Source organism: Eubalaena glacialis, chromosome 7 (genome assembly GCF_028564815.1).
Source record: "Eubalaena glacialis isolate mEubGla1 chromosome 7, mEubGla1.1.hap2.+ XY, whole genome shotgun sequence".
NCBI classification, from domain to species: Eukaryota; Metazoa; Chordata; class Mammalia; order Artiodactyla; family Balaenidae; genus Eubalaena; species Eubalaena glacialis.
The window spans coordinates 105464522-105491905 of record NC_083722.1 but is presented as its reverse complement, the minus strand read 5'-3'; the positions used below and the strand labels follow the sequence as shown (position 1 = coordinate 105491905).

Genomic DNA, 27384 nt, shown 5'->3' with positions numbered 1-27384 from the left:
GGTGGCAGTGTCATATATAATTCAGTCTCAGCTTTTCTGAATCCTCATGTAGCGCATTTCCTGTTCCTGTCACCAGATTACAAAACAATACTAGAGAGGAAGATGGCAAACTATTACAATGTTCACTACATACTTACATCATCTTAAATCACATCTGTTCACGTTTTTATGATGGTATTTAATAGGACTAAAGCTATGATATATCGAGCACAAATTTGATACACTTAAAAACAGCCAATATGCAAAAATATCCATTTGTTCAACAGATATTAAACGTCCATGCTGGCAGGTAATGTGTCAGGCAGTTGGTGAACAGTAGAGAAAACATGGTCCTTGTACTTTTCCAGTCCTGTGGACTGCTGACCAACACTTAGAGGTTTAAATGGTTTCTTTTGTGAGAGGTGAAAGGCTGTTTGTTCTATGTTGAACCCATAATAGTGAAACTGTGCATTCTGATGACGTTAAGAACTCCAGTCTAGGATATAAGACCCTTATAAATGTCTTAATTCCAGTTCATTCTCAAGTGTGAGGTATATCAGAGAGAAACCACACAAGGACTGTTGGCTCTGCTGCTAATGTGAACTCTATTCTTTCAAAGGAAAGAAGTACTGTGTCCTTTTATTCTAAATGAGACATCAAAAGTTAGTATGTTATGGACATGACACTGAAAATCTAAGCTGAATGCAGCCACAAACTCCAAAGTAAACTGAATACAGAATGCCACATAAAACCCCAACTCTTTGTCGCACAGAAGCACTGTTTCTACAAGGACTTGATGTTTAGGTTATTTCATTTTCCACTGTCTTGGGAAGGACTTTCTGCTACTGGAAAAGCAATTAAATATGAATAGGGACTGAGAGAAAATAAAAGAACTTACAAAGTTTTTAATTCAAAGATATATCAGTTTGTTCTCTAGTCCTTTAGAGAAGCCAACAAAAATATTTTGACAGGTTTATGTTTGACTTTGAAAAGCATCACCACCTTTGTGTACTGAAAGAAAAATAAAATTTCTTTAAATATGGCTTGTTGGTCCCATACTTCATCTACCAGTGTAATCACTGCTGTTTACAAATAGAAATGTCTATTTAGTTCTATCTATTTATCTGAATAACATGCATATTGTAATTTTTAAAGCAGATAGTAAACTTTTCTGTAGGTCTCGTGAGATTTCATCTTGTCACGGGGCAAACACTTTTACAAAGTGTAATAATGCTTCATTTTTTAAAGTTGAGGTGAAGAACTTAAGCAACTAAATAACAATGCTGCAGAGGCAATGAAATGTAACCTCATGATCTGATTGTGCTCTTTGCCTTTCCCTTACGCCAGGGTAGCTTTCTACCTGCTACAATGGAAAACAGGAACTGCTATAAAGCCTGAAAATAAAATGTTCTAAACCCGAATCCCAGAGTACTTTAGTAGGCTTCGCATCTTTAAAGCATTTTAAGAAAAGTACTTATTGCCCAACTACAACAGCTCCAAACAAAAGCTCTGCTTTCTCTTAAGGCTTGTTCCATTCTATTCACACCTTTTGCTATCTAGGGTGAAGAGATTTACACCAAACTTCACTTTTATTAATACTATTTTTCTCTCAAAGCAAGTTCTTCATGCTGACATTTCCACTGTCAGGAAGCACTGGCCGCACTACTAATCGTCTTCAGTCTTTGCATTACCAAGGAGGCCTTTCTCCATCTTGTTCTGAAGATGAACAAAAGTTTGAGGTGTACGTTTCAGAAGATAAACTGCAGCATGAAGACCCCCTATGTTGACCCAGACGGTATGTACCTTCCGCCATAGGTGTCCCATTCCACATAATGCCTGTGTACACACAAAAAGTAGAAAAGTAATTAGCTGATAACTGCTTCTCTACCAACCAGGGGTGTTAGTAAGAAACACTGGGAGAGGGCTTCCCTGGTGGCACAGTGGTTAAGAATCCGCCTGCCAATGCAGGGCACACGGGTTCGAGCCCTGGTCCTGGAGGATCCCGCATGCTGCGGAGCAGCTGGGCCCGTGCGCCACGGCTGCTGAGCCTGCGCTCTGGAGCCCGTGAGCCACAGCTGCTGAGCCCGCGTGCCACAACTACTGAAGCCTGCACGCCTGGAGCCCATGCTCCGCAGCAAGGGAGGCCACCATGATGAGAGGCCTGTGCAGCGCAACGAAGAGTGGCCCCTGCTCGCCACAACTAGAGAAAGCCCGCGTGCAGCAACAAAGACCCAATGCAGCCAAAAAAAATAAATAAATAAAAATATAAAAAAAAAAAAAAAAAAAGAAACACTGGGAGAAAACAAATCTTATTGAAATATCCCCAAGTGTACTTAAAAAGGTCCTAAAGTTGTCATGGGCTGAGTTTTCAAGCTAACGTACAGCACCTTAGTAAAGCATTTCTTGTCCTGGGTCAGTAGTACAGCTTGGCCTGTCCCTGGCCTGCAGACACGGCTCATCTCCTGTAGGCAAGCTGGATAAAGGTTCCAGTTTCTCTTCTTGGAGCCCATCCTATAAAAGAAGGTCTAATGAGTCACTTACTTTTACAAAAAGTAAGTAGGACTATATGAAATGAGAAGTTACTAAAAACTCATTCTCATTGCAATAAGAAAGTCCTGAGGTATGAAAAATAGTTGCCTTTTAGAGCCAGAGCTTTGCCATTACATGTCAATGAAATGATTAGATTTAGTAAGTTGTTTAGAATTCTGAATGGTATGAACTGGTTATGGAAAAGATTTGACAACTATAATAGTTATGTAAGTTGTCCCCTTAATGAGTATAAGCAATCATTATGTAAATGAAACCAGTGATTAAAAAATATCCTGAGAAACAACCAAGTTTTCCTGAACCTTTCTCTGAAGTATTAATGTAATTCAACAATGGGCTACAAAGTGGATAAACCTGTGATGGTCAGGATCAAAGTGTAGTTAATACATTCCTGAGTTCTCAGAAGAAACAAAATGGGTGAATCTATCATATTGTTACATTCTTCAGTGAAAAACTTAAGTCTGCTAAAAGAAACGGAAGATTTCTGACAGAATAAGCTCAAGGAAAATACAACAGATTTAGAAGACAAGTGGGTACTAATATAACAAATGAAAGTAAAACATTTTTTTACAAGTCCCACCTTTTTCCAAATGGCATGTCTGTTACAATAATGTCCACAGAGCCAGTTCTTAGTGGCAAGTTGCAGATATCCCACTGAATAGTATCTATGGGCAAGCCCCAGGACAGTTTGCTGTGGCGACAAAAGAAAAGGTGCTTCAACATATCCTGAAGAATGAAATTTTAAAAGACTTTTCTTCTGAAGAGACTGCTATAAAATACAAAAACTAAAATAATATCAGTGACAACATCAACAACTTAGTAAAAATTTTTAAAGTAGCAGGTAGGCAGAAAGCATAGGTCATAAGCTAAAACTTTTATAATGACAATCTGTAAGAAACAAGTAGATTAAAAAATTAGTTAAGATTGGTTTTCAAAAGATGTCTATATCTGTTTCATCTACAATTTAAGAAGACAGATTAAGGAGGAAAGACCGTTAACACAAAGAACTGTAGTACACAACTTGAAAACAGTGTTAAGGCAGTTAATTACATAACTGATGATGTAAAAACATTGTTGATGAAACATACACTGGAAAACAACAGAACACTGAAGAGAAAAAAGATGATGAGGTGACACATCTGAAGGATAAAGTTTGGTAAGTCTACACAGAAATAACAGGAGACCTAAAGAAACAGATATGTAAAATTAGGAAATATAGAGGTGCTGGTCTTAAGATTAAAAAACATGTATCATACTATAAAAAAAACAAGAGAACAAAAAAGTTAACATCAAAAAAAAAATGACAGAAGGCAGAATGAATATAATAATATAAATGATTTAAATCCTCCCCATTAAGGCAAAGCTACTAGTTTAAGAAACAAAATTATAACAGGCAATAATAATGCACAGGCTAAAAATTAAAAGCAAATCAAAGATTATGAGCAGAAATTAAATGTTGTAATATTGATATTTAATAAAGAATTTAAGAAAAAATAAAATGCGATAGAGGTAATCACTACATAATAGGAAAAATACAGATATTAAAAGTATGTATTACACTCACAAGCACCAATAGCTGCAATAAAACAGAACAAAAAAAAGGCAAAAATATTAAAAGTCAGTGTAAGATTGGGACTTCCCTGGTGGTCCAGTGGTAAAGAATCCTTCCAATGCAGGGGATGTGGGTTTGATCCCTGGTCGGGGAACTAAGATCCCACATGCTGCAGGGCAACTAAGCCCACATGCCACAACTACTGAGATCCTGCGCCTCAACGAGAGAGCCCAAGTGCCAGAAACTCACAGCTAGAGAGAGAAAAATCTACACACCACAACTAGAGAGAGGCCCGCTCGCCACAATGAAATATCCCACATGCCTCAATGAAGACCCTGCGTGCTGCAACTAAGACCCGATGCAGCCAAATAAATAATAAAAATAAATAAATATTTTTTAAAAATCAAGGTAAGATTGATAGAAATAGTACAGGTTGAACAGACAAAAAGTGAAGATGCAGAGGATATGAAAAACAAATGATAAAATATTCAGAAAATAGAAAAGAAATTATTTGCTTAAAATATCAGGTTTCAAAGAAAACCTAGTCATGTACTACACCTCAGGAAAAATCTCAATAAATATAAAACAAAATATACCATAAAAATTCATTAATCACAATAAAACATAATATAAAAATAAACTAAAAGCTTTTAACTACTTATGTATAAAAAATGATCTAAACCATTTGTCCTCAAAGTTGGGCCACGGACCAGCAGCATCAACATCACTGGGAAGCTTGCCGGGAAATGCAGACCCTCAGGTCCCATCCTAAACCTACTGAATCAGAATCTGTGCGTAGTTAACAGGTTCCCCAGGTGATTCATTTGCACATTAAAGTTTGAAAAGCACTGTCCTAAACAATTAGATCAGAGAGAATCAAGTATATAACCAACCATTTAGAAAGTAACCAAAACAGGGCTTCCCTGGTGGCGCAGTGGTTGAGAATCTGCCTGCCAATGCAGGGGACACGGGTTCAAGCCCTGGTCCGGGAAGATCCCACATGCCGCGGAGCAACTGGGCCCGTAAGCCACAACTACTGAGCCTGCGCGTCTGGAGCCTGTGCTCCGCAACAAGAGAGGTCGCGATAATGAGAGGCCCGTGCACCGCGATGAAGAGTGGGCCCCGCTTGCCGCAACTAGAGAAAGCCCTCGCACAGAAACAAAGACCCAACACAGCTAAAAATAAATAAATAAATAAATAAAATTAAAAAAAAAAACAAGATTAGAAAGTAACCAAAACAGATTTATCAAAATCTATAGGCTATGGTCAACAGGAGTACTTAGCATAAAAGTCAGCTCTAGTAAAAACTTTTATTAAAAAGAAGACATTTACAGCATATAACTTAAGATTTTAGATAACAAATGAAAAAACCTCAATAGGAAATAGGAATAAAAACCAAAAAGCATCAAGCATAAAACCATAGAACAAATAGTATATGAAACAACAAAACAAAGCACTGGCAATCTAATCAAAAGGGGAAAAAAAAAACCAGCAAAGAAAAGAGGATAAGCAGTATACAGACATAAAATAATATTAAGGCATACCATGTATAAATAATAAATATGAAATTTTGCATAAAATGAACAAATATTCTTAAAAACAACTGATTTCTACTTACAAATATAAACCTCACACTAAGGGTCATGGAGGCAGCTGTGAGGTCAATCATGGGATATAACGACTTCCTGTGCTCCTGGATATGAAGCACCTGTAAGAACTAACAAATCTGCTTACCGCTACATATTTCTGCCACTTTATAAGAAAATGAAGGACTCCAGCAGAGGAGACCAGAGAAACAATTTTGTGATGAGGCCTCTCGTAGGAAACTGCAGACCAAGTGCTATTTCAACCAATTCTTCCCAAAGACAGCTGAGACTGTGAAAGAATGGTGAAAGGCTGGCACAGACGGTGTCGTCAAATGTAATTTGTAGCAGTGGGTTAGGGCTTAAGGTACTATAGCAACATACATCTCAGGATGGGAAATTTCCCAGAGGCTAACAGACTTTCAATGCACAGATATCAAAGGGATATGGTTGAAGGACCTTGGAATATTTTGCTTGGAGAAGAGAGGATGTGGAGAGCTGGGATGGAGGGAGAGGAGGGTTGGTAGCCCTTCAAATATCTGATGCTAATCATCACTGTGACACAGAGATAAGATTTTTCTTTACGGACTCAAGTGGAAGAAAAAACCCAGATCTGTACAAGGTACAGGGAGAGATTCAAGTTCCCTAAAAGATATGACTAGCACTCAAAGCTGTGCTAAGCTGGAATCAACAGCCTTCACAGTCATATGAGGTGTTTTTACAGGCTGGAAGACCACTGGTCAGGATCTCCTACAGGACATTTAGGGACTGTAGGGACAGCTTTCAGGTCTCTTCCAACTCTGAGATTTAAGTGCCAAATAACAGAGGAAAGGCTAAATAAACTGTAATATTTCTGTACAATGGAATATTATGCAGTCATTAAAAAACAGATTGAATAAAAACATAAAAAGCATTTGAAATTTTTAAATGTTTTCAACTGTTTAATTGCATAAGAAAATATTAATATTTTAATATGTACTTGTTTTACAAGAACCTAGAAATCTTGAATTGAGAAAATGATTACAAAGCGTGTCTGTGTGTCAGTCTGAGTTATGAATGAATTAGGTCCTGGGGCCCATGTGGTCTTGTAAGACTACAATCACCAAAAGTGGTCCTGAAGCATACTAACAAGAGGACGTGAAAGCTAATATGTGTGGGATATGCAAACATTTGGATATTAGATTATTTTCCCCCCGGTATTTCTCTAATCCTTATAGCATTAAGCAGAGGATTGAGTTCCTTGTTTGTGTTCAATTAAATTTCAGATATGAGAGTGCACCGCTGCCACTTCTGTCCTCTTCCCCGACAGCTAGGAGGACAGCTAGGGCCCCTTCTCTCACCCCCTTCACGGGGCGCCTTCTCCAAACTACATCACTTATTCAATACTAAAACATTTCCAGAGAAAAGACCACTAGTCAGTTAAGAGCAGCCTTGTGCCTCTGTTAAATCCCCAGCTGGATGCCTGCACGCACTAATGGAAAACTTATGAAATTAAAATGAATCTATGCAATTCTTCCACTACCTGGGAAAAAAGATATCTGAATAAAGAAAGAAAAAGGAAGACAGAAGTAAAAATAGTTGCATTAGGGTGGGGGAAATTATAGTTAAATTTAAAATATTTTAAAAATACAAATTAGTTTCAATCAACTTTTAAAATTTAAATGCAGTCTCAATATATTCATTTGGCTATAATACTGTCACAATGCACTGGGTGTATTAGTTCATAAAGCCAATACGAAAAGTGATTATCGGACTTCCCTGGTGGTGCAGTGGTTAAGAATCCGCCTGCCAATGCAGGGGACACAGGTTTGATCCTGGTCCAGGAAGATCCCACATGCTGCGGAGCAACTAAACCTGTGCACCACAACTACTGAGCCTGTGCTCTAGAGCCCGCAAGCCACAACTACTGAGCCTGCGTGCCACAGCTACTGAAGCCCAGGCGCCTAGAGCCCGTGCTCTGCAACAAGAGAAGCCACCGCAATGAGAAGCCTGTGCAACGCAATGAAGAGTAGCCCCCGCTCGCTGCAACTAGAGAAACCCTGTGTGCAGCAACGAAGACCCAACGCAGCCAAAAAGAAATAATTAATTTTTAAAAAAAGAAAAAAGAAAAGTGATTATCTAAGTCTAAGAGATGCTACAAAATCTTTTAAATTATAATTTTACCCTTCTTTGACTTGGCTCTTGGTCAATAAAGATGAGATGTTATTTGCTGCTCTATTCACAGCCAACGGATTATTATCACCAGCAATGTGATAACAGTTAGACCATTCTGTAGCCCCCTAAAAGACAAGAGTATATATGAAAACAGAAGTAGCAAACTCCAAAAAAAAAAAAATGAAAAAATGATTAAAGGTAAAATCATTTCAATCACTTGTCAATAAACAAGACAATCCAATCCAATCCAATAATCCAATGCTTTTCTAAAGTGGCAAAATACTGCATGCTGTCAACTTCGCTATTTCCCTTGCTTGAAATGCCCTCCTGTTCTTTCTGTTTGCTGAACTCTTACTCATCTCTCAAGGCCCTGCTCAAATGTCGTGCCCTCTGTGACATCAACCACAACTCTCCAAGCTGTCTCTCATTTGCCCCTCCAAAAGCACTTTGTACATGTGTCTGCCACTGCCCTTGCTCTCTTTTTAATTATTTCTATACCTGTCTGCCGCTCAACAAGTCTGGGAACTCCTTAAGGATAGGTCTGGTATGTCACTCAGTCCCTCACCCAGCAGTCTGCCACACAGTAGGCATTACAGACTTTAAATATAAACGCAGTTTGAAGACGTTAACCAAATCAAACTAACCTATATCCTTTTGTGATTATGGAATTTTCATATAATCCGATAACCTGGAATATTTGAGAATTTAAATAAAGTGTAATCTCTATTATATAGGCTTTTGAATGATAACCACCATATTCTTGAAAGGATTTTGTAATTTTTTTTTTTAAATAAATTTATTTACTTTATTTATTTTTGGCTGTGTTGGGTCTTCGTTGCTGCATGCGGGCTTTCCCTAGTTGCGGCAAGGGGGGGACTACTCTCCGTTGCGGTGCGCGGGCTTCTCATTGCGGTGGCTTCTCTTGTTGCAGAGCATGGGCTCTAGGTGCACGGGCTTCAGTAGTTGTGGCACGTGGGCTCAGTAGTTGTGGCACACGGGCTCTAGATCGCAGGCTCTGTAGTTGTGGTGCACGGGCTTAGTTGCTCCGTGGCATGTGGGATCTTCCCGGACCAGGGCTCGAACCCATGTGCCCTGCATTGGCAGGCGGATTCTTAACCACTGTGCCACCAGGGAAACCCAGGATTTTGTAATTTTAAATCAAAAACATGTCAGCAGAACAGAAATACCGAGCTTTCCATATTATTTGTGCAATGAGGTGACATACTACCCTAGGCCTGAACAATGTTCTATGCAGATTAACAGAAGGTTTCTGATATGAAAGCAGAGACAGTTCTGCCCTTGGTTTAGGGATGAGTAACAAACACCTCCTCCTTCGTAAACAGTAATATCCCCTCATCTATGGACACAGGGCTTCTTAGCTTTTTCTTTTGCACAGACCCTTGAGGGTAATGGAGAAGGGTGATGTAGGGAGGATGATGTAGAGTTTGATGAAAGCCTCTCAGGTGATTCTGATTGCCCAGTATTCATTTTTTCTTCTAAACCTATTTAGATTTTCAGCCCCTGAAAGAGATGGGTTTTATAGTACTTCCAAGTTTTAAAGGCAGTATTATAAATCAAATACTTTGTACTTTGGTGAACAAACTGTCTATATACCCTTTCAATTCCTTTCATAATTTCATTCATTTTGATCATATACCAACCTAGGTTTTTCCATATTGACATCCTCATGCCTACCCCTGCATGGAAATGCCTCAAACATTTTCTTTTTATCTTTTTTTTTTTTTTTTTTTTTTGGTGGGGCTGGGAGCTCTTCTGGTCTCTCTCTAGCTCTGTTGTATATTTCTTGACATGTAGTGACCTTCACTGCTATTCCAGACAATAGACACATCATGGTTTAATGCTAGAGGAGCACACTCTGCTTTGTTCCCAGAATTCTTTGTGACAACAACTGAGTTTTCTCTGTGTGGCTCTTTAGCCAGAGTAAATTTCTCTAGCTGACACTAGCAGAAAACAGCAGTCATCTAGACTACTATGATTTCCTTCTGGGATTCTAATTCCCAGATAGCAGATGTCATTTTCTAATTGCAGTCTGGATTATTTTTCCCTTTGTGGGTTGTTTTGGACTTGCTCATCTGTCCAGTTTCTGCTCACTCACAGAATCTGTGGTATCTCCCTGCAGTTTATTCCCACTGGCTTTACATATACTATACATAAGAACTTGCTATGTTTCACAAATTTAAGCAATTGTACTGCTGCCCTCTTCCAAATTATTCATTACAAAAGTTTAGATAATATTGATTCAATAATACGGATTCAAGGAGACTCTCCTGTTAAATGTTCTTCAATTAGAAAATGCCTTTCTATTTCTTGCTTTGCTTTAGGCAGTTTTTGAGTCCTCTCAATGTCATGGTATTTTCTGAAAACTTTGTAACCTTGCTAGACTTCCTAACAAACCTAACTAATGGTCACAGGCTTCCCCATCTTACAAGAACCTAGGAGGATGAAGAAGCATAGTCTCACTTTATAGAGATGAAATGCCCTCCTCCAGTTCATGCTTGAACCCTCAATTATCTTTTCTGTTCAAGTCTTCCCGTTTGTCTGTTACAGAAATGGGACTCACCAGTTTGTAATTCTCAGCCTCCTCTGTAATCCAGTGACTAAACATGACTTATAACCTAAATCTAGTCCTTGGCTATTTGTAATAAGTGGCTACATCCTTATCACAAAAGTTCCAGCTTTACTAGTGTAATTCACTCCATGGGTCCATGGACCTAACCTTGGTGATTTCATTATGTCTAATTTACCCATGAGTTCTAGAACATTCTGGATGTATCACTTCCTTATCTAAAAGCTAAAGAAGGGCTTCCCTGGTGGTGCAGTAGTTAAGAATACACCTGCCAATGCAGGGGACACGGGTTCGAGCCCTGGCCTGGGAAGATCCCACATCCCGCGGAGCAACTAAGCCTGTGCACCACAACTACTGAGTCTGTGCTCTAGAACCCGCAAACCACAACTACTGAGCCCGCGTGCCACAACTACTGAAGCCCACGTGCCTAGAGCCCATGCTCAACAAGGGAAGCCACCGCAATAAGAAGCCTGCACACCGCAACGAAGACCCAACGCAGACAAAAATAAAATTAAAAAATTAAAAAAATAATAATAAATAAGTAAATAAAAGCTAAAGAAAAGTTATTACCTCAATTGATATTGCCCCAGTTCCACACATCGGATCAACTATTATATCAGTAGGCTGAGGAGCACAGAGCCTAGAGAAGAAAACAGCATATGTGAACAGACAAGACTTCCACAATGACTATTCCTAAAGCTTTAAGATGAAAGGCCTGTTATGCTAGCGTGAAGAAACAACAATTGATATTTATTTTAAAAATCAATTTGTAATTACACGTTGACTCTATATCCTAGCACTTAAAAAAAAAAAAAATTATATATAACTAAAAGTCCCCTTTGACTACCATCCAAAATCCCATTTCACTTCCAAATGGAAATAGTTTCTAGATCTTTTAATATATGTGTGTATGTGCTTTTAGAAAACACATGTTATTTTGTATATAGACCTGTGTTGTTACATTTAAAACAACTCAAATGTGTCAAGTAGAACATGTATCAATATACGTTTACTGGAAATTATTCATTCAGTATTCCTTTCCTAATTAATTCAATTTTAAAGATAATAACATTGCTATAAAATAACTGCTTTACTTTGAGCACTTAGTATTTGCCAGGCATGGATTTAAGCTCTTTGCATGCATTATCTCTTTTAATACTTTTAACAATCTTGTGAGATAGGTTACTATTATTATTCTCATTTACAGATAAGCTGACGCAAACCTATCCATGGACACAAAGCTAGTAGGTGACAGAGTCAGGATTAGAGGCATTACTGTTAGTGGCTTAAATGTTACCTCTTCTATGAAGCATCCCCTCCTCAGATAGGCGACAAGGTTTCTCTTTCCTCCTTTTGTCCTGCTATTCTTTCCACATTCTATTATGGTTCTCCCTTACAAAACTGAGATCCCTGGGGACTAACTCTGGATTCTTATTGTAATACCTGTCCAGCTCTACTTCTCCATTCCTGCCCCTCAACACATGGCAACAGAATCCTTGGCAACCCTCTTGGTAGTAAGCAACCCTGTACTCCCAGCCACTGCTGCTGGGTCTGGGTGAACACATGACTGAAACTATGTCAACCAGATTCTCTCTTCTAAGACGTGGGAACAAAGAGCTAGAAGACCTAGGCAGTATGGGGCTGGCTGGTTATTTAAAATTGGAAATGCATAAATTTAGATGAGGGGCAGCCAATTGCACAGATGAGCAGAGACAAGAGCCCGTAGGCTCCCAGGGTAGATAAAAGTGACTGTCTAGAGTGAAGTAAGTCAGAAAGAGAAAAACAAATACAGTATGCTAACACATATATATGGAATCTAAGGAAAAAAAAAAAAAAAAAAAAAAAGGTCATGAAGAACCTAGTGGCAAGACGGGAATAAAGACACAGACCTACTAGAGAATGGACTTGAGGATATGGGGAGGGGGAGGGGTGAGATGTGACAGGGTGAGAGAGTGTCATGGACATATATACACTACCAAATGTAAAATAGATAGCTAGTGGGAAGCAGCCGCATAGCACAGGGAGATCAGCTCGGTGCTTTGTGACCACCTAGAGGGGTGGGATAGGGAGGGTGGGAGGGAGGGAGATGCAAGAGGGAAGAGATATGGGAACATATGTATATGTATAACTGATTCACTTTGTTATAAAGCAGAAACTAACACACCATTGTAAAGCAATTATACTCCAATAAAGATGTTTAAAAAAAAAAAAAAAAAAAAGTGACTGTCTAGGTTTCTGGTGGTTTTCTAAGACCTGGTTCCTACCCTTCTTAAGATATGGCTTTTAGTTTTTCTGTGGATTTCCCAAGACTTCTCAGTATCTTGCCAGTAATTCCCCCTCCCACACAATCATCACTTTTTTTTAATCTTAAACTAGCTTACTTAGGTTTCTAACAGTTGCACCCAAAATAACTCTCCATATCCCTGCCTCCTACCATAATGCCTGGCAGTAGATAATAAATGTTTGTTAAATGAATGAAGACTAGGAGCTCTTCCTTAATCAAACGGGTGCAGTTTTCTATTGTTGTCATTGAATTGACAGGTTCCAATTGTATTGAACTAGGACTCCATGGATGAGCAGGGTAAAAGAGGAAGCAAAGATTGGAGAAGGAAATACAATTAACTACCAGGCTATGCCAGGCACCATATGTAACAGGTATTTTGCATCTGTTTTTGCAATTTACTCCTCACTAATAATCCTTTAAGTCTAACATCAAACCCATTTTGCAGTCTGGCAAACAGAAACCTAGAGAAAACAACTCGTCCTAGTGGTGGAAAGAAACACCCAATCAAAGGGAAAAGGGCAAAGGAGAAAGAAAGTTATGTCTTGCTCTTGGAAAAGTGGAAAATTTTCCATATGAGTATAAAATTTTAAAATATAAGTAAAAGCTCTCTGTGTTCACTTATACATTATACACATTAAAAAAATCTCTGCTTTCATCTGCTTCACTGCATAGAAATCAAACAAAGCAAAATCTGTTCTATTTCCCAACATGCAGTATATCCTTTCTAAACAGAAACGTGATAACCACGTTCAAGAGGCAGATAAAAACTATCGTTCTCATTTTAAAATCAAGAAAATTGAGACAGTAATTAAGTGATATTTTCAGGATCTCAAGGAATCAACATTGGATACAAAGAAAGAGAGCTTTAGCTTTTTATCCTGTTCCTTAACTACTAGATTCTAACACAGTACCTCACAAATTACATTTTGAAGGGAAAATTCAAACCAAGTTGTCACTTTCATCTACATGGCAAACCCATTCTCTTACCTGAGCATCCCATAGGCAAGAGTAGATCTAAGAGTTGTGGGTCCAAAATGTGTGATATTTCTTCGGTGGAGACTCTCTTCTGTCAATGCAATGCCCACGACAATTTCATTATCATGGATATTCAAAAGAACCTATAAAATAAGACAGAATAAAATAGTTTTAGGGTTATTCGAACTGTACTTATCACTAAGATTTTTACAATTTGAGGCTTTATTAATTTTTGTTACTTTATTACTGAGGTATACTTTGCATACAGTAAAATGCACAAATCTTAAGTGTGCAGCGCAGTAATTTTTACATATAAATGCTGTGTAACCACCATCATATAAAGATATATATTTTTTCTTGCCCTCTCAGTCAATACCCACCACAAATTATCATTAATCTGACCACTACCATGATAAACTACTGTCTTTTTTTGAGCTTCATATAAATGAAATCATTTAAGAATATCCTATTTTAAAATTTTAAAATCTATTTTATTCTCCTTTTAATTCACCGTATTCACAAGTTAGCTATGACCAGATTCCCCCTGAATTTTTATGAGAAACACATTTTGAAGGTTTCCAGGTTTTTAATATGCATTTTTAAAATTTTTAACTTTTTTGGAAAAAATTCCAAACATCCAGAAATGCTTACCAGAACACTGGCACAACGAACTCTTAAGTATGCTCTTCACTTAGATTAACCAACTGTTAACAATGGGACACATTTGCTTTAACACCTATTATTTTTTTAGAACTTTTTAAAACTTGACTCAAGTTATGTCTGTGAAAGAATGTTTCTTTTTGGTCTTAGTTATAGTTTTTCTAACACACAGTTAAATATATACTATTCAAACAAAAATAAAAGTAAAAATAAAATACGTTCTGCAATCTTCCACCTAAAATTTCCTCATCATGATCTTAACAGCAGCAGCTAACACTTACCTAGCTATATGCAAACCATTGTTCTACACACTTCATATTTGTTACCTCATTTCATAGCCACACCCTCTGAGCTAGGTATTATTATCCTCCTTTTATAGATAAGGAAATTAAGGCACAAAGAGGTCAGTTTACTTGCCCAAAGTTATACAGCTCGTAAACTGGGATTTAAATCCATGTAGTATGGCTCCAGAATCTGTACTCTGAGCTCCCATGCTAACTTCTGGACATCACTGTTGTAGTTAGCCTATTCATTCTCATAACAGCTGTTACAAGAAAAAAAAGAATGGGGACTTGTTCTTCTGATTTGATATGCAAAAAAAAAAAGTTACAGAGAGAACAGGCAACTTGCCCCAGATTCAAGTGTCCCAGAAGCAACAGTAAATGACTCCTTGGTGAAAACGTCAGCTGCTAGGGGCCTTTTAAGCTATCAGAGATGGAAAGACTTGTTAGTATGGCTCACATGTGAATCACCCTTATAGTAGAAGATTGAGACCAAGGAGGGTAAGCATGCTAAAAAGAAGTATCTGGGTTTGGGAATCTAGCAGAATTGAAGAAAGAGGACAGCTGGCTCTAGCATGAGTATTAGCAATGATGTCCTGATTTTAGAAGGTCGAGGTTTGTTTTAAAAACGTATTCCACTTCAGAAGCAAAGTCTGAAACCAAGACACACAAAACAAAATAGTTGTTTTAATTCTTTTGAATTTTATAATCTGAAAGTCCACATAATGTTGTAAAAAGCACTAGATTAGAAATTAGAAAATTCAAGTCTTAATAGCTCCCATCTATTAAGCATGTAGTATAGACCAGGTATCACACCAGATACTTAAAATGTATAATCTCATTTAACCTTCAGGACACACAGGTGTAAACTATTATTGGCTCCATTAGAAACAGAGGCTCAGAGAGAATAACTTGTCCAAAGTTACACAGTTAGGGAGTCAAAAGTTGGATCTAGCTCTGTCTCCATAGCCCATGCTCTTGTTAATAATACCCTACAGTTTTCTTTCTTTGTGACATCTTTGTCTGGTTTTGGTATCAGGGTGATGGTGGTCTCGTAGAATGAGTTTGAGAGTGTTCCTCCCTCTGCTATATTTTGGAAGAGTTTGAGAAGGATAGGTGTTAGCTCTTCTCTAAATGTTTGATAGAATTTGCCTGTGAAGCCATCTGGTCCTGGGCTTTTGTTTGTTGGAAGATTTTTAATCACAGTTTCAATTTCAGTGCTTGTGATTGGTCTGTTCATATCTTCTATTTCTTCCTGGTTCAGTCTCGGAAAGTTGTGCATTTCTAAGAATCTGTCCATTTCTTCCACGCTGTCCATTTTATTGGCATAGAGTTGCTTGTAGTAATCTCTCATGATCCTTTGTATCTCTGCAGTGTCAGTTGTTACTTCTACTTTTTCATTTCTAATTCTATTGATTTGAGTCTTCTCCCTTTTTTTCTTGATGAGTCTGGCTAATGGTTTCTCAATTTTGTTTATCTTCTCAAAGAACCAGCTTTTAGTTTTATTGATCTTTGCTATCGTTTCCTTCATTTCTTTTTCATTTATTTCTGATCTGATCTTTATGATTTATTTCCTTCTGCTAACTTTGGGGGTTTTTTTTGTACTTCTTTCTCTAATTGCTTTAGGTGTAAGGTTAGGTTATTTGAGATGTTTCTTGTTTCTTAAGGTAGGATTGTATTGCTATAAACTTCCCTCTTAGAACTGCTTTTGCTGCATCCCATAGGTTTTGAGTCATCGTGTAGACATTTCTCCAAAGAAGATATACAGATTGCCAACAAACACATGAAAGAATGCTCAACATCATTAATCATTAGAGAAATGCAAATCAAAACTACAATGAGATATCATTTCACACCGGTCAGAATGGCCATCATCAAAAAATCTACAAACAATAAATGCTGGAGAGGGTGTGGAGAAAGGGAACCCTCTTGCACTGTTGGTGGGAATGTAAATTGATACAGCCACTATGGAGAACAGTATGGATATTCCTTAAAAAACTAAAACTACAACTACCATACGACCCAGCAATCCCACTACTGGGCATATACCCTGAGAAAACCATAATTCAAAAACAGTCATGTACCACAGTGTTCATTGCAGCTCTGTTTACAATAGCCAGGACATGGAAGCAACCTAAGTGTCCATCGACAGACCAATGGATAAAGAAGATGTGGCACATATATACAATGGAATATTACTCAGCCATAAAAAGAAACGAAATTGAGTTATTTGTAGTGAGGTGGATGGACCTAGAGTCTGTCATACAGAGTGAAGTAAGTCAGAAAGAGAAAAACAAATACTGTATGCTAACACATATATATGGAGTCTAAGAAAAAAAAATGGTCATGAAGAACCTAGGGGCAAGACGGGAATAAAGACGCAGACCTACTAGAGAATGGACTTGAGGATATGGGGAGGGGGAAGGGTAAGCTGGGACAAAGTGAGAGAGTGGCATGGACATATATACACTACCAAATGTAAAATAGATAGCTAGTGGGAAACAGCCACATAGCACAGGGAGATCAGCTCGGTGCTTTGTGACCACCTAGAGGGGTGGGATAGGGAGGGTGGGAGGGAGGGAGACGCAAGAGGGAAGAGATATGGGGATATATGTATATGTATAACTCATTCATTTTGTTATAAAGCAGAAACTAACACACCATTGTAAAGCAATTATACTCCAATAAAGATGTTAAAAAAAAAAAAAAAGCTTTGTGGCCTCAGTTTAATTGTCCATAAGATTGGGTTAGTCTTGAAAATTCTACACATTTATAATGATAGCCTTCTTGAATCATCACAGTAAGAGCCTGCACTTACCTCCACATCAAAGTTGGTCATGTCAGCCTTCCACTTAAAATAATCTTGAACAGCACCCCCAAAATCTCTTGCCGCCTCATTTGAGGAAAAGCAATGTTTCTCTCCTGCCCTGTTGCATGTGACTCTAAACTTCAGCACTTCAGGATCAGTTTCTTCTTTTGAGCTTTCCTCAGTCTCATCTTTGCAAGATGTCAAATCATCACCTACTAATGTTGATATCTCTTCTTTGATGGCTGGATTTTCATAATAGTCTAAGATCTGTGAATCTAAGACATTGTTAGGGAACTCTTTTTTGATATCTCTCTCATCTGTTTTGTCTCCTCGTCCACTTTCAATCTTCTCTTTACTTGAATTCTGATTTATCTTTTTGTGCTTTGTTTTTTTTTTCTTGAAACAAGTGTTAATTTTCCATATTTTTAAAGGGTCTGACCATGGAAGCTTCCCAGCCAAGTCCTCAAAATCCTTTAGAACTTCTTCCTATAAAAGAGAGAATGAAATCCATTCATTTCATACCTTTCTCACCACTTTAATTGAACAAATAAACCCCTACTTTGCCTATAGACTACATTAATTGTTATGTTGGGGGTGGCAGGAGTACAGGACAAAAGAGTAAATAATATAATGTCTGCAACTGAGGAAATTAAAGTCTCACTGAAAATTAAGATTTACACAAATTAAGGCTACTACAGAATAATATAACACAGAATGGTAGATCAGAGGCTGGGGTTCAAGATTAAAATGTAAGCAAATAAGGAACTATTAACAGTGGTTACCTCCAGCGAAGGGAAACGAGTGGATGAAAGACAGGGGAGGGAGGGCAGCTTACCTCTCACTGACTTCCTTTTGAATTTTGTGCTGTGTATACATATTAACTATTTTTGAAAAGAAAAAACCCAAACCTTAAACAGTTAAAAATGTATCTATCCAATTTCTAAATAGTATCTATAGTCATCTTTTAGAAAAGTAAATCTGATCATGCTTAAAGCCCCTCAACAGCCTCCCATTACACCTCCCAAAATTTAAATTCCTTAAAAAGCCCAAACAACCCGACTCTTGCCTGTGTCTCTTACATCACTTCAGGATCATTCTCTCCTTAGCTTCGTACTGCTGCTTGGAATGTATTTGCTTCACATGGCCTCTCTGCACTGCTGGTTCCCTTCTCATTATTTAACAGCAATTTAAAAGGCACATCCTTTGAGAGACCTGCTGTTCTTAAAGTAATCCTCTCAAGTCATTCTTTTCTCATTTTATTTTCTTTAGATAACTTAACATTATCTAAAGTTATTAGGTTTAGGCTCCTCCCAGAAGGTAAGCACAGGGTGGAAAGACCTTAGCTGTCTTGACCATTGCTATAAACCACACATCTAGAGCAGTGTGTGGCATAAAAAAGGTGCTCAGTAAACAGCTAATGGATAATATGGTTAAATGTTAAAATGGGTGGTACAGAGCCGTGCTGTCCAATTCAGCAGCCACTAGTCACATACAGCTACTGAAATATTTTAAATGATTTAAAATTAAAAATTCAGTTTCTCAGTCACATTAGCTACACTTCACATGGCTATCATGCTGGACAGCATAAACATACAACATTTCCATCAGAAGTTCTGGTGCAGAGCACTGGCGCAGACAGTATATGTTACTGAAGATCAAAGTAGAAAGAAATCAGTGCTGACTGATGGAGCTGAGACTTGAATTGGAAGTGAGTGAAGGCTCTAATACTACTTGAAACCTGATGAAATAATGGTAATATCAGGTTGGGAAAATTCAATTTTATTTACAAATAATTTCCGTATAAAGGGCATCTACAGGACTTGCAGGTTTAACATGGTGGGATAACACTGGTACAGCCCCTTTCTTTCTTCAGAAACCACTCTAAAAGAAAAGAACAACAGAAATACCAACTCTATCTTAATAGAATCTACATGGTATCTGTAACCTAGAAACAGAACATAAGAATTCTAACATAAGAATTCCCAGGTTCAGTGAAGGTAAAGCAGAGGTGCAGGAAGACACCAGAGGGAGAATGACTACAGATCTCAGACAAAGGGGAGAGCAGTCTGCAGAACAGTAGGAAATAAACTCTTCTCTGGAACAGCAGGGAAGAAGTACATGCACTGAGAGGGAGCATCCCTGGATCTCGTTTGTACCCAGAAGCAGCAGAGGAGAGAAATGGAGGCTGAACAAGGAATCTCACAGACATGCTCTATTTGCTGCAAACAGAGTAGAGATGGGGAGAGATACTCTACATTGTGAATAACCCTAAAGCTGCTGAATGCTTCCGGCTAGTGAGAAGTAATGGTTAAAAGAACTCGTTAAGTGGTATGGAAATTACACCTCAATAAAGCTATTTAAAAAAAGAAGGAAGAGAACTCATTCACCACAACCTTTTGTCAAAAGGAACTTCACAGTGAACCAGGGGGATTTCTTGCTAGCTTGGAACAGTTCCTGAACCTCCTATAAACAGTAGGCCCAAGAGGAACTCCCTCATTCAAAGATGAGCAATTATCAAGTTATCAGCACCAGACTTATATGAATGGAAAAAAGGAGAAAAGGGACAGAAAAACAAACAGCAGACAAAAACCAGTGACCAGAAAGACACTGCCACAGAGCAGCTGAAAACCGTGATCAAATATGTTGACATGACATCAAAAAGTGTAATAAGGAAATACTTTTGCAAAATAAGAGCTCAAAGCAGAGATATAAAAGCAGGAAAAAGATGAGGGGAGCCGCCAGAAGGTGACAAAACAGGATCTTGTAGAGTTCAAAGAAAAAGTGGAATAAAAAAAAAACCACTGCAAAAATGAAGACCATATTGAAAGCACCACATATAAAAGCCACCGCTGAAAACACAGTAAGGGATGTGAAAAAAAGTAAAGCAAATACAATAAAAATGAGCAAAAATTTTAAAAAGGATTAGAGAGAACATGATAAAACATCAAAGATAGTCAAAGAGATCCTACTGTATGTATAACTGGTTTATCCCTGATGAAGGGATTTAAAATAAACAAAACATACTAAAAAAAAAATAATTCAAGAAAACTTTCAAGAAATATAAATGGAAGTGAATTTCTCTATAGACTGACATGTCTTAACTGGAATTAGCAACAAGGAGACGTGCACTGGTGAACTTCAAAGATTGAAAAAAAAAATCATCTGGGCATCAAGCAAAAATAACAAAAAAGCAACAAATAAGGAGGAAAAATAACAGGATGACTTCAGAATTTTCCATGGCAACATTTCATGCTAGATGAGAACAAACATTGCCTATGATATTCTTAAGGAAGGAAAGCGTGATTCCAAATTTTAAACCCAAACTATTAATCAAATAGAAAGGTGAAAGACAAACATTTGTGAACTCATGCCAGTCAAGAGATAAAAACTGTAACAAAAGGACAGGTAGTGTGCCTATAATCAATTTAACTATAGACTAAATGAAAACAAATACAGGGATTATGAATGCAAAACAGAATGTAAATGTTACAAAGTGGCCTGTCGTTGGAGGGGAAAGGGAATAGAAGACGTGAAGTAATTTAAGCACACTGATATCCTCTTCTCTTATACCCCAAGGTCAAAGGATAGAAATTAACGCTTAGCAGAGAAAGTGCAAAACACAGGCAGTTTGGTGCTTCCAGAATATAACCTCAGTGACTTTTCATGCAGCATTAAAGCCTTTTCGGGTTTCATCCAATCTTTAAAATAAATAAATAAATAAATAAAGATGATTTTTTAAAAAGTATATTTAAAGGATTTAAAGGCATGTGGTTCAACACTAAGAAAAATTATAAAACTGGAAGGTGAAAGGGAAGGAAGAGAGATATGGGAAATATGCCAGTTTCATCACTGCTCTTAGTAGGGATTCAAAAATACTGTGTAAACAGTAGATTAAGTTGTATTTATAAAGGTGACAGCTAGAGAGCAAATACAAGCCTTCCAAATATTTTAAAACACGTGCACGGGGAAAAAGCAAAGAAAACGCTTAACATAAATTTTTATAAAGAAAGAAAAAGAAAGCAGAAGGTGTGTAGCATAAATGTGACAGAACCAAGACCAAACATTTCTGTCGTATCAATAAACATCAATGGGATAAACTTATTAAACAGAAAAATGACCCCCAGACTGAATATGTACAAGGGTGTATATAGGATGTTCATTGCACTACTAGTAATAGCAAGACTGTGAAAAATCCTAATGTCCTAAAATGGGACCGATTAAATTGTGATACAGTAAAATCCAACAATGATATTGCCATGATCTCCAAGATAAATGAGAAAAAACACAGCCCAGGACAGTATGTACGTCATACTTCCATTTGTGTAAATATGTAAATAAAATACACATATTCATAAAATATCTCTAGAAGCATATCTCAGAAATTGGTAATAGTTGTTGCCTCCAAGGAGGGAAACACGTGGTATGAAAATAGGGGAATACTTTTCACTGTATATCTTTTCAGTCTTTACAGTTTTGCTCTAAGTACATGTATAAACCAGCTTAAAAAAATTTAAATCAAAGATGTTAGCCTTTTTTTTAAATCAGTTAATAAAAAGGCTAATAAAATTCATGATATCATCTGAATATTTAAAAATAAGAGAACCCATTAGAATGCTTAAACTAACAGGCTTTTATAAGCCATGAGAAAGTATAATGCAACAAAGAAAAACTGATGGTCAACAGAATGAAAACTAGAAGCCAATGTTTAAAAACAAGGTTTTATTGGGGGCATGTTCCAAATTAAGTCCACAAAGTGAAGGGCTTAACAATTTCTCATGGTCATACACGAGAGAAGTTGCCCTTGCAGAGATTTGAAAATCTACCCTAGGGCTTCCCTGGTGGCGCAGTAGTTAAGAATCCACCTGCCAATGCAGGGGACACAGGTTCATGCCCTGGTCCGGGCAGATCCCACATGCCGTGGAGCAACTAAGCCCATGTGCCACAACTACTGAGCCCGAGTGCCACAACTACTGAAGCTCATGCACCTAGAGCCCGTGATCCACAACAAGAAAAGCCACCGCAATGAGAAGCCCGCGCACTGCAACGAAGAGTAGCCCCCGCTTGCCGCAACTAGAGAAAGCCCATGTGCAACAACGAAGACCCAACGCAGCCAAAAGTAAAATAAATAAATAAATTTTAAAAAATAAATAAATAAAAGGTGAAATTATTAAAAAAAACAAAAAAAGAAAGAAAGAAAATCTACCTTAATCCCTGCTGCTCTTCTTCTGGGACTTCCACCAGTAATATCTTTTGCAGTTACTTACAAGGCAACTCTGAAAACCTGGCTCATATAGAACCATTCCATAATATCAAATTCACCTCCAAAAACACTCAAAATAATACAAATTCTAAGATGACAAAAACATAGTAATTGAAGAAAATATTAATAACACCCTAGTAGGTTAGAGGCAAGAATTTAAGATGGACACTTATAGTTTTAAAAAATATGTTAACATTTATTCATGTACAGAATTGACTATCACAATTTTGAAATACTTAAGAGCAAAAACTGTCAGTACCCTGCCTGTTATTTACTAGTTTTATAGATATGATATGGTTGGCAATGCCTATCAGAAGGCTGAAGGGTTATAAAACTAGTGTTAGAAGTTACATTTTTAGTTAATAAAATTATCATTTATTTTGAGTCTCAATTCTTTTAGGTCTGTTTTTTTCTAGGTTGGGGGTTCATGTCAGTTTGACTGGAAATCAACCTGTTGTCAATAAATAAAAATTAGAGAATTAGACAGCACATCACAATTTTAAAAAAGATTATTTCTAATATAGGCAATAAAACTGAAAGAAAAAAGTTTTCAAGCATTTGACTCTGGAAACCAGACCAAAAAGCAATCTGGAAAAATACCAAAGACTCACTGTGATCTATTTTCAGCCTTCAGCTTAGGCAGCATCTCAATATTTAGGAATCAGATGCTAAATACAAGTTGGGGACAAAGCTGTTATCCTAACAACTGAAGGAGTATTTAGATATTACTTTGGCTTTATTTCAAAAAACAAGCTAGAGAAGAAAGCAGGGCAAAAGGAGCATGATGAGAGAAAGTGTTATTTGTAGATGACACAAACTGTCACCTACTCTGGTTCACAGCCTAGAAGCAATTCTATTTTGAAACCATATACATCAGCAAAGCTCATCTAAGGTGTCTTATCTTTTGTAAGAAAGTCAAACAATTTGTTCTATTTCTTATAAGTTTTTCAATATTGATTTTTATTTCTTTGTTCTGTTATTCTTTCATCTTTTTAAAAACTGGAATACAATTATCATATAATATTATTTTAGTCTCAGGTGTACACATAATGATTCAGTATTTGTTTACATTGCAAAATGATCACCACAAGTCTAGTTAACATCTGTCACCATACCGTTAAAATTTTTTTTTCTTGTGACGAGAACTTTTAAGACCTACTATCTTAGCAATTTGCAAATGTGCAATACAGTATTATTAATTACAGTCACCATACTGTACATTATAGCCCCAGGACTTACTTATCTTATAACTGGAAATCTGTACCTGTTGACTCCCTTCACCCATTCCCCACCCCCTGCAATAATGATTTTTAAAAGCAACTTTTGCGATGGACTATCAATAAATCTCTGGATTTTACTGTAAAAGTCTCCCAGTATTCTATATTATAAAAGCAGCAGTAATGCTAAATGATACACAGAATGTGAAAAGTGGAAATAATCTCTTTGGGAAGATGGCTGAAAATCAGCTACTGCATTTGGGATAGCTCACCTTTGTTTCTTTGAACTGGTAATCCTTAAACTCCTGAACAACCACAAATAAGTTATCAACTGATCTCAGACAGTGAACCTGAGGAGGGAAAAAAATGTTAGAAACAAATTTCTGCAAAAGCTTCTGAAGCGCATAAACTATCAACATTTAAATATAAAAATTAGGTACAAAGATTTTGAAGCAGCTAATACCTATAATTTGTATTTAAAATTTTTCCCAGCTTCTGTTCCTCTACAGAAAAGGAAAAAAGACAGATGGCAGGATAGAAGCTTGAAGTGTTACGTGGGCAACATGGGTTTGGGGGGGAAGGGAGAGACGAAGACAGTGAAGTGGGGCTTTATACTGCCCTCATGGCTCTCTGGGGTACTGTATAGGGTTTGAGCTCCAGCTCTGTGATTATTAGCTAAGCAACCCTGTGCAAATTACTTACTTCTAAGCTCAATTTTAGGAATAAAATTAATTAATCCTTAATTAATGAGGATAATGGTAAGGCCTATCTTTACAAAGCTGCTGAGTTATTAACTAAAACACTGGATGAAAAATACTTGCTTATCAATTCATCCCACAGATATGTAGTGGGTGTCTACTATATACCAGACACTAAGAGCTTGGGAGATATTGACCAAAAAAAATAAAAAAACAAACAGGCAACAATCCCTGCCCTCATGTTGCTTATGTAGTAATGAGATACAGCTTAGCTTTTACTTTAGTGGGATGGCAGTTTGCTGACCTTCACTTCTCACCTTCAGTGATTCCTAATTACTTTTGAGCAAGAATAACTTTGATACAGATAAAAAGAAAAATCTCTCCCTTTATGCTTCACCACTGAAGTCTAAACTTCAGCTAGATGCTGAAGTAAATAAATTCTAAGAGGCGTAGCAGATACTAAGAATTTCTTCATAAGTCTCACAGGATTCTTTCTGGTGAATTCATCCTCAGGAAATATTAGGATCACTTCTAAAAAATATAGCAAACCTAGTAGTCACACTTACAAATCAGTACCCAATGGAAAATGCAGTAATACTTTAAAATCACCTGATTTGGGGCAGAGCAAAGAAAAGCAATAAGGATTCCAGAGAGGTCTGTAAACTAGAAAGTAACCATAAAATGATCTATTTAGAAAACTATTTTAAACATTGCTTCATTCAAACCTGAGCCAGACTTTCCACTGAAATGTCAAAATATATCTTGCCCCGGTCTTTGCTGATTTTGCACGATGACCCCAATTTCTCTCTCACTTCATCTGCAGCTGTTTGCTCAAAACCAGTAGGCACAGTGGCTCCAACAGTGACTTGGAGATGTTCAGACTCACTTCTGAGGCCACTTTCTGTCACTTGTACAGACCTCTGGTTCTCATGAAGGTTCACATCCAGGAGCTGGTTAGTGGCTTCTTGAACATCAGACATATTGGCAGTGCTTCCAAGTTCCTGAATATAGTCCTTTTAAAAGTAGTACAGAAAAGAAAGAAATAATGCCTAAACGTTATCACCTCTTATTTCAACTATAACTAAAAACATCTGCTTTGGAAGTCTGGCAGAACAACACAACACAACTGATCAGTATTCACCAAAAATAAAAGGACTGAATAACATGGGTACAAAGTGGAGGATATAAATTATTATGAAACAAGCAATACAGATACTGTGGAAGAAAAGGAGACAGAGTATTTCCACAGCATGAAATGTTTGGTTTGGGATCACCTATCTTGATGATAGCCATCGCATAACTACAACAGTTAATCCCAAAACAGAAGTTGCTAGAACACATTCAAAAATATTTCTACATCTAGTCCTTTTTCAGCTAGCAGTTAAGAACATGGGGCTTTGGAATTTCAGACCTGGGTCTGAATTCTTGCCCTCACCATTCAGAGGCTGAATGACCTAAAACAAGTTTATTCTCCATTGCCTCAACTTCCTCATCTGCCAAATGGGAACTGAATAATGCCTCTCAGAGTTGTTGTAAGACTTCAGTGGGAATAGCATACTGCCAGGCCCATGATTAAAACTTGCTAATTAAGGATATCTACCTTCCTCCTTGAAATGTATAGTGATTCATGCATTAAAAAATGATTAACTGAGCATCTACTATCTAGTGACTACAAATATTTGAATGCCTAGGACAGGACAGGCTCTGGGATGCTTGGATGGGCATCAAGAGAGACCTGTGAACTATCTAAATCAGTAAACCAAATTTCCTTTATCTGAGCTTTTGGTAGGGTGGGGGGCGGGGTGGAGTAGGAGGGACTAAAGAGCTGGGTGGGAGGTGGAGATCAATAGTTCTCGGCAGATTTTCAAAGTTTTGTGAGCCAAAACAACTTAAATACGCCCAGAGTAGCTACACAGTTCTTGGTCTGTACCCGGGACAGGCGACAGTGTCTAACACAAATAAAAGTCAGTTCCTGCCATTAAGGAGCTCAAAATCACTGTGATACGACCTCCACCTGCTAAATAAGGCAGCTGAAGCCCACGAAAGGACGTATCCTACCAAGGTCAGAAAGCCAACCAGTGGCGCAGGCTAGAATGAAACCCACGTCTCCCGACTCCCACCCGCAGGGCCCTAATCACAGGATCCCGGGGAGCAGGTGAAGCCCAGGGAAAGGTAGCGAGAAGGGCTCCACCGTGGATTGGGCTGAAGTGCAGCCAGTCTCCGGCCCGGGTCGCAAGACGAAGGCCGCCCTTCCCTGCCGAGGGTCAGCAGCGCCCCACCGGGCCACTCCCACCCGCCTCCCGGTTACCGGCCGCCAGCGAACACCCTTCCGGCTCCCGGTCCCGGCGAGGCCAGCCCGCCCAGGTCACCCCGCCGGAAGCCGCCTCGGTGCCCCGGAAACGGAAGTCTGGTGGCGCGGTCACAGCGGCTCCGCGCTAGGGGCGGACGCCGGTGCGAGGTCGCTGAGGAAAGAGCATGCGTGTAAAGGTCTGTGCGCCGTGGCGCGCATTACGTGGTGGTTGGCTCCTGCGGTTGGGGACCGGCTCCTCAGCAAGCTGAACCGGGGAGGCGGCGGGCGTCGTCGCCTGTCATCATTGTAGCTAACTTTAGAGAGCGCTTAGCGGCGCTGGCACTGAGTAAGCGCTTCACACGCGTCATTTAATTTGTTCCAATAACTCTCAAGTGGCAGGGGCCACCCCTCTTAAGGCCGGGGAAACTGACTCTCACAGAGGTTAAGTATCTTGCCCAAAACGTCCCCCACAGCACTTTAGAGGCAGAACTGGGATTTGAACCTGGCT

At 38.2% G+C, this 27384-nt stretch overlaps 1 protein-coding gene across 1 annotated transcript; it reads right to left on the bottom strand.

Annotated features, from left to right (window-relative positions):
* Nucleotides 1-164: 164 nt before the first annotated feature.
* Nucleotides 165-26982, bottom strand: THUMPD3 (THUMP domain containing 3). Its single transcript, XM_061197175.1, is given in 11 exon segments — nt 165-1701; nt 1704-1815; nt 2367-2490; nt 3107-3217; nt 7825-7940; nt 10973-11042; nt 13674-13804; nt 17421-17897; nt 24161-24238; nt 25312-25599; nt 26895-26982. Coding segments are annotated over 10 exon segments (1509 nt in total). The 5' UTR covers nt 25567-25599; nt 26895-26982; the 3' UTR covers nt 165-1666.
* Between the last annotated feature and the right edge of the window lie 402 nt (nt 26983-27384).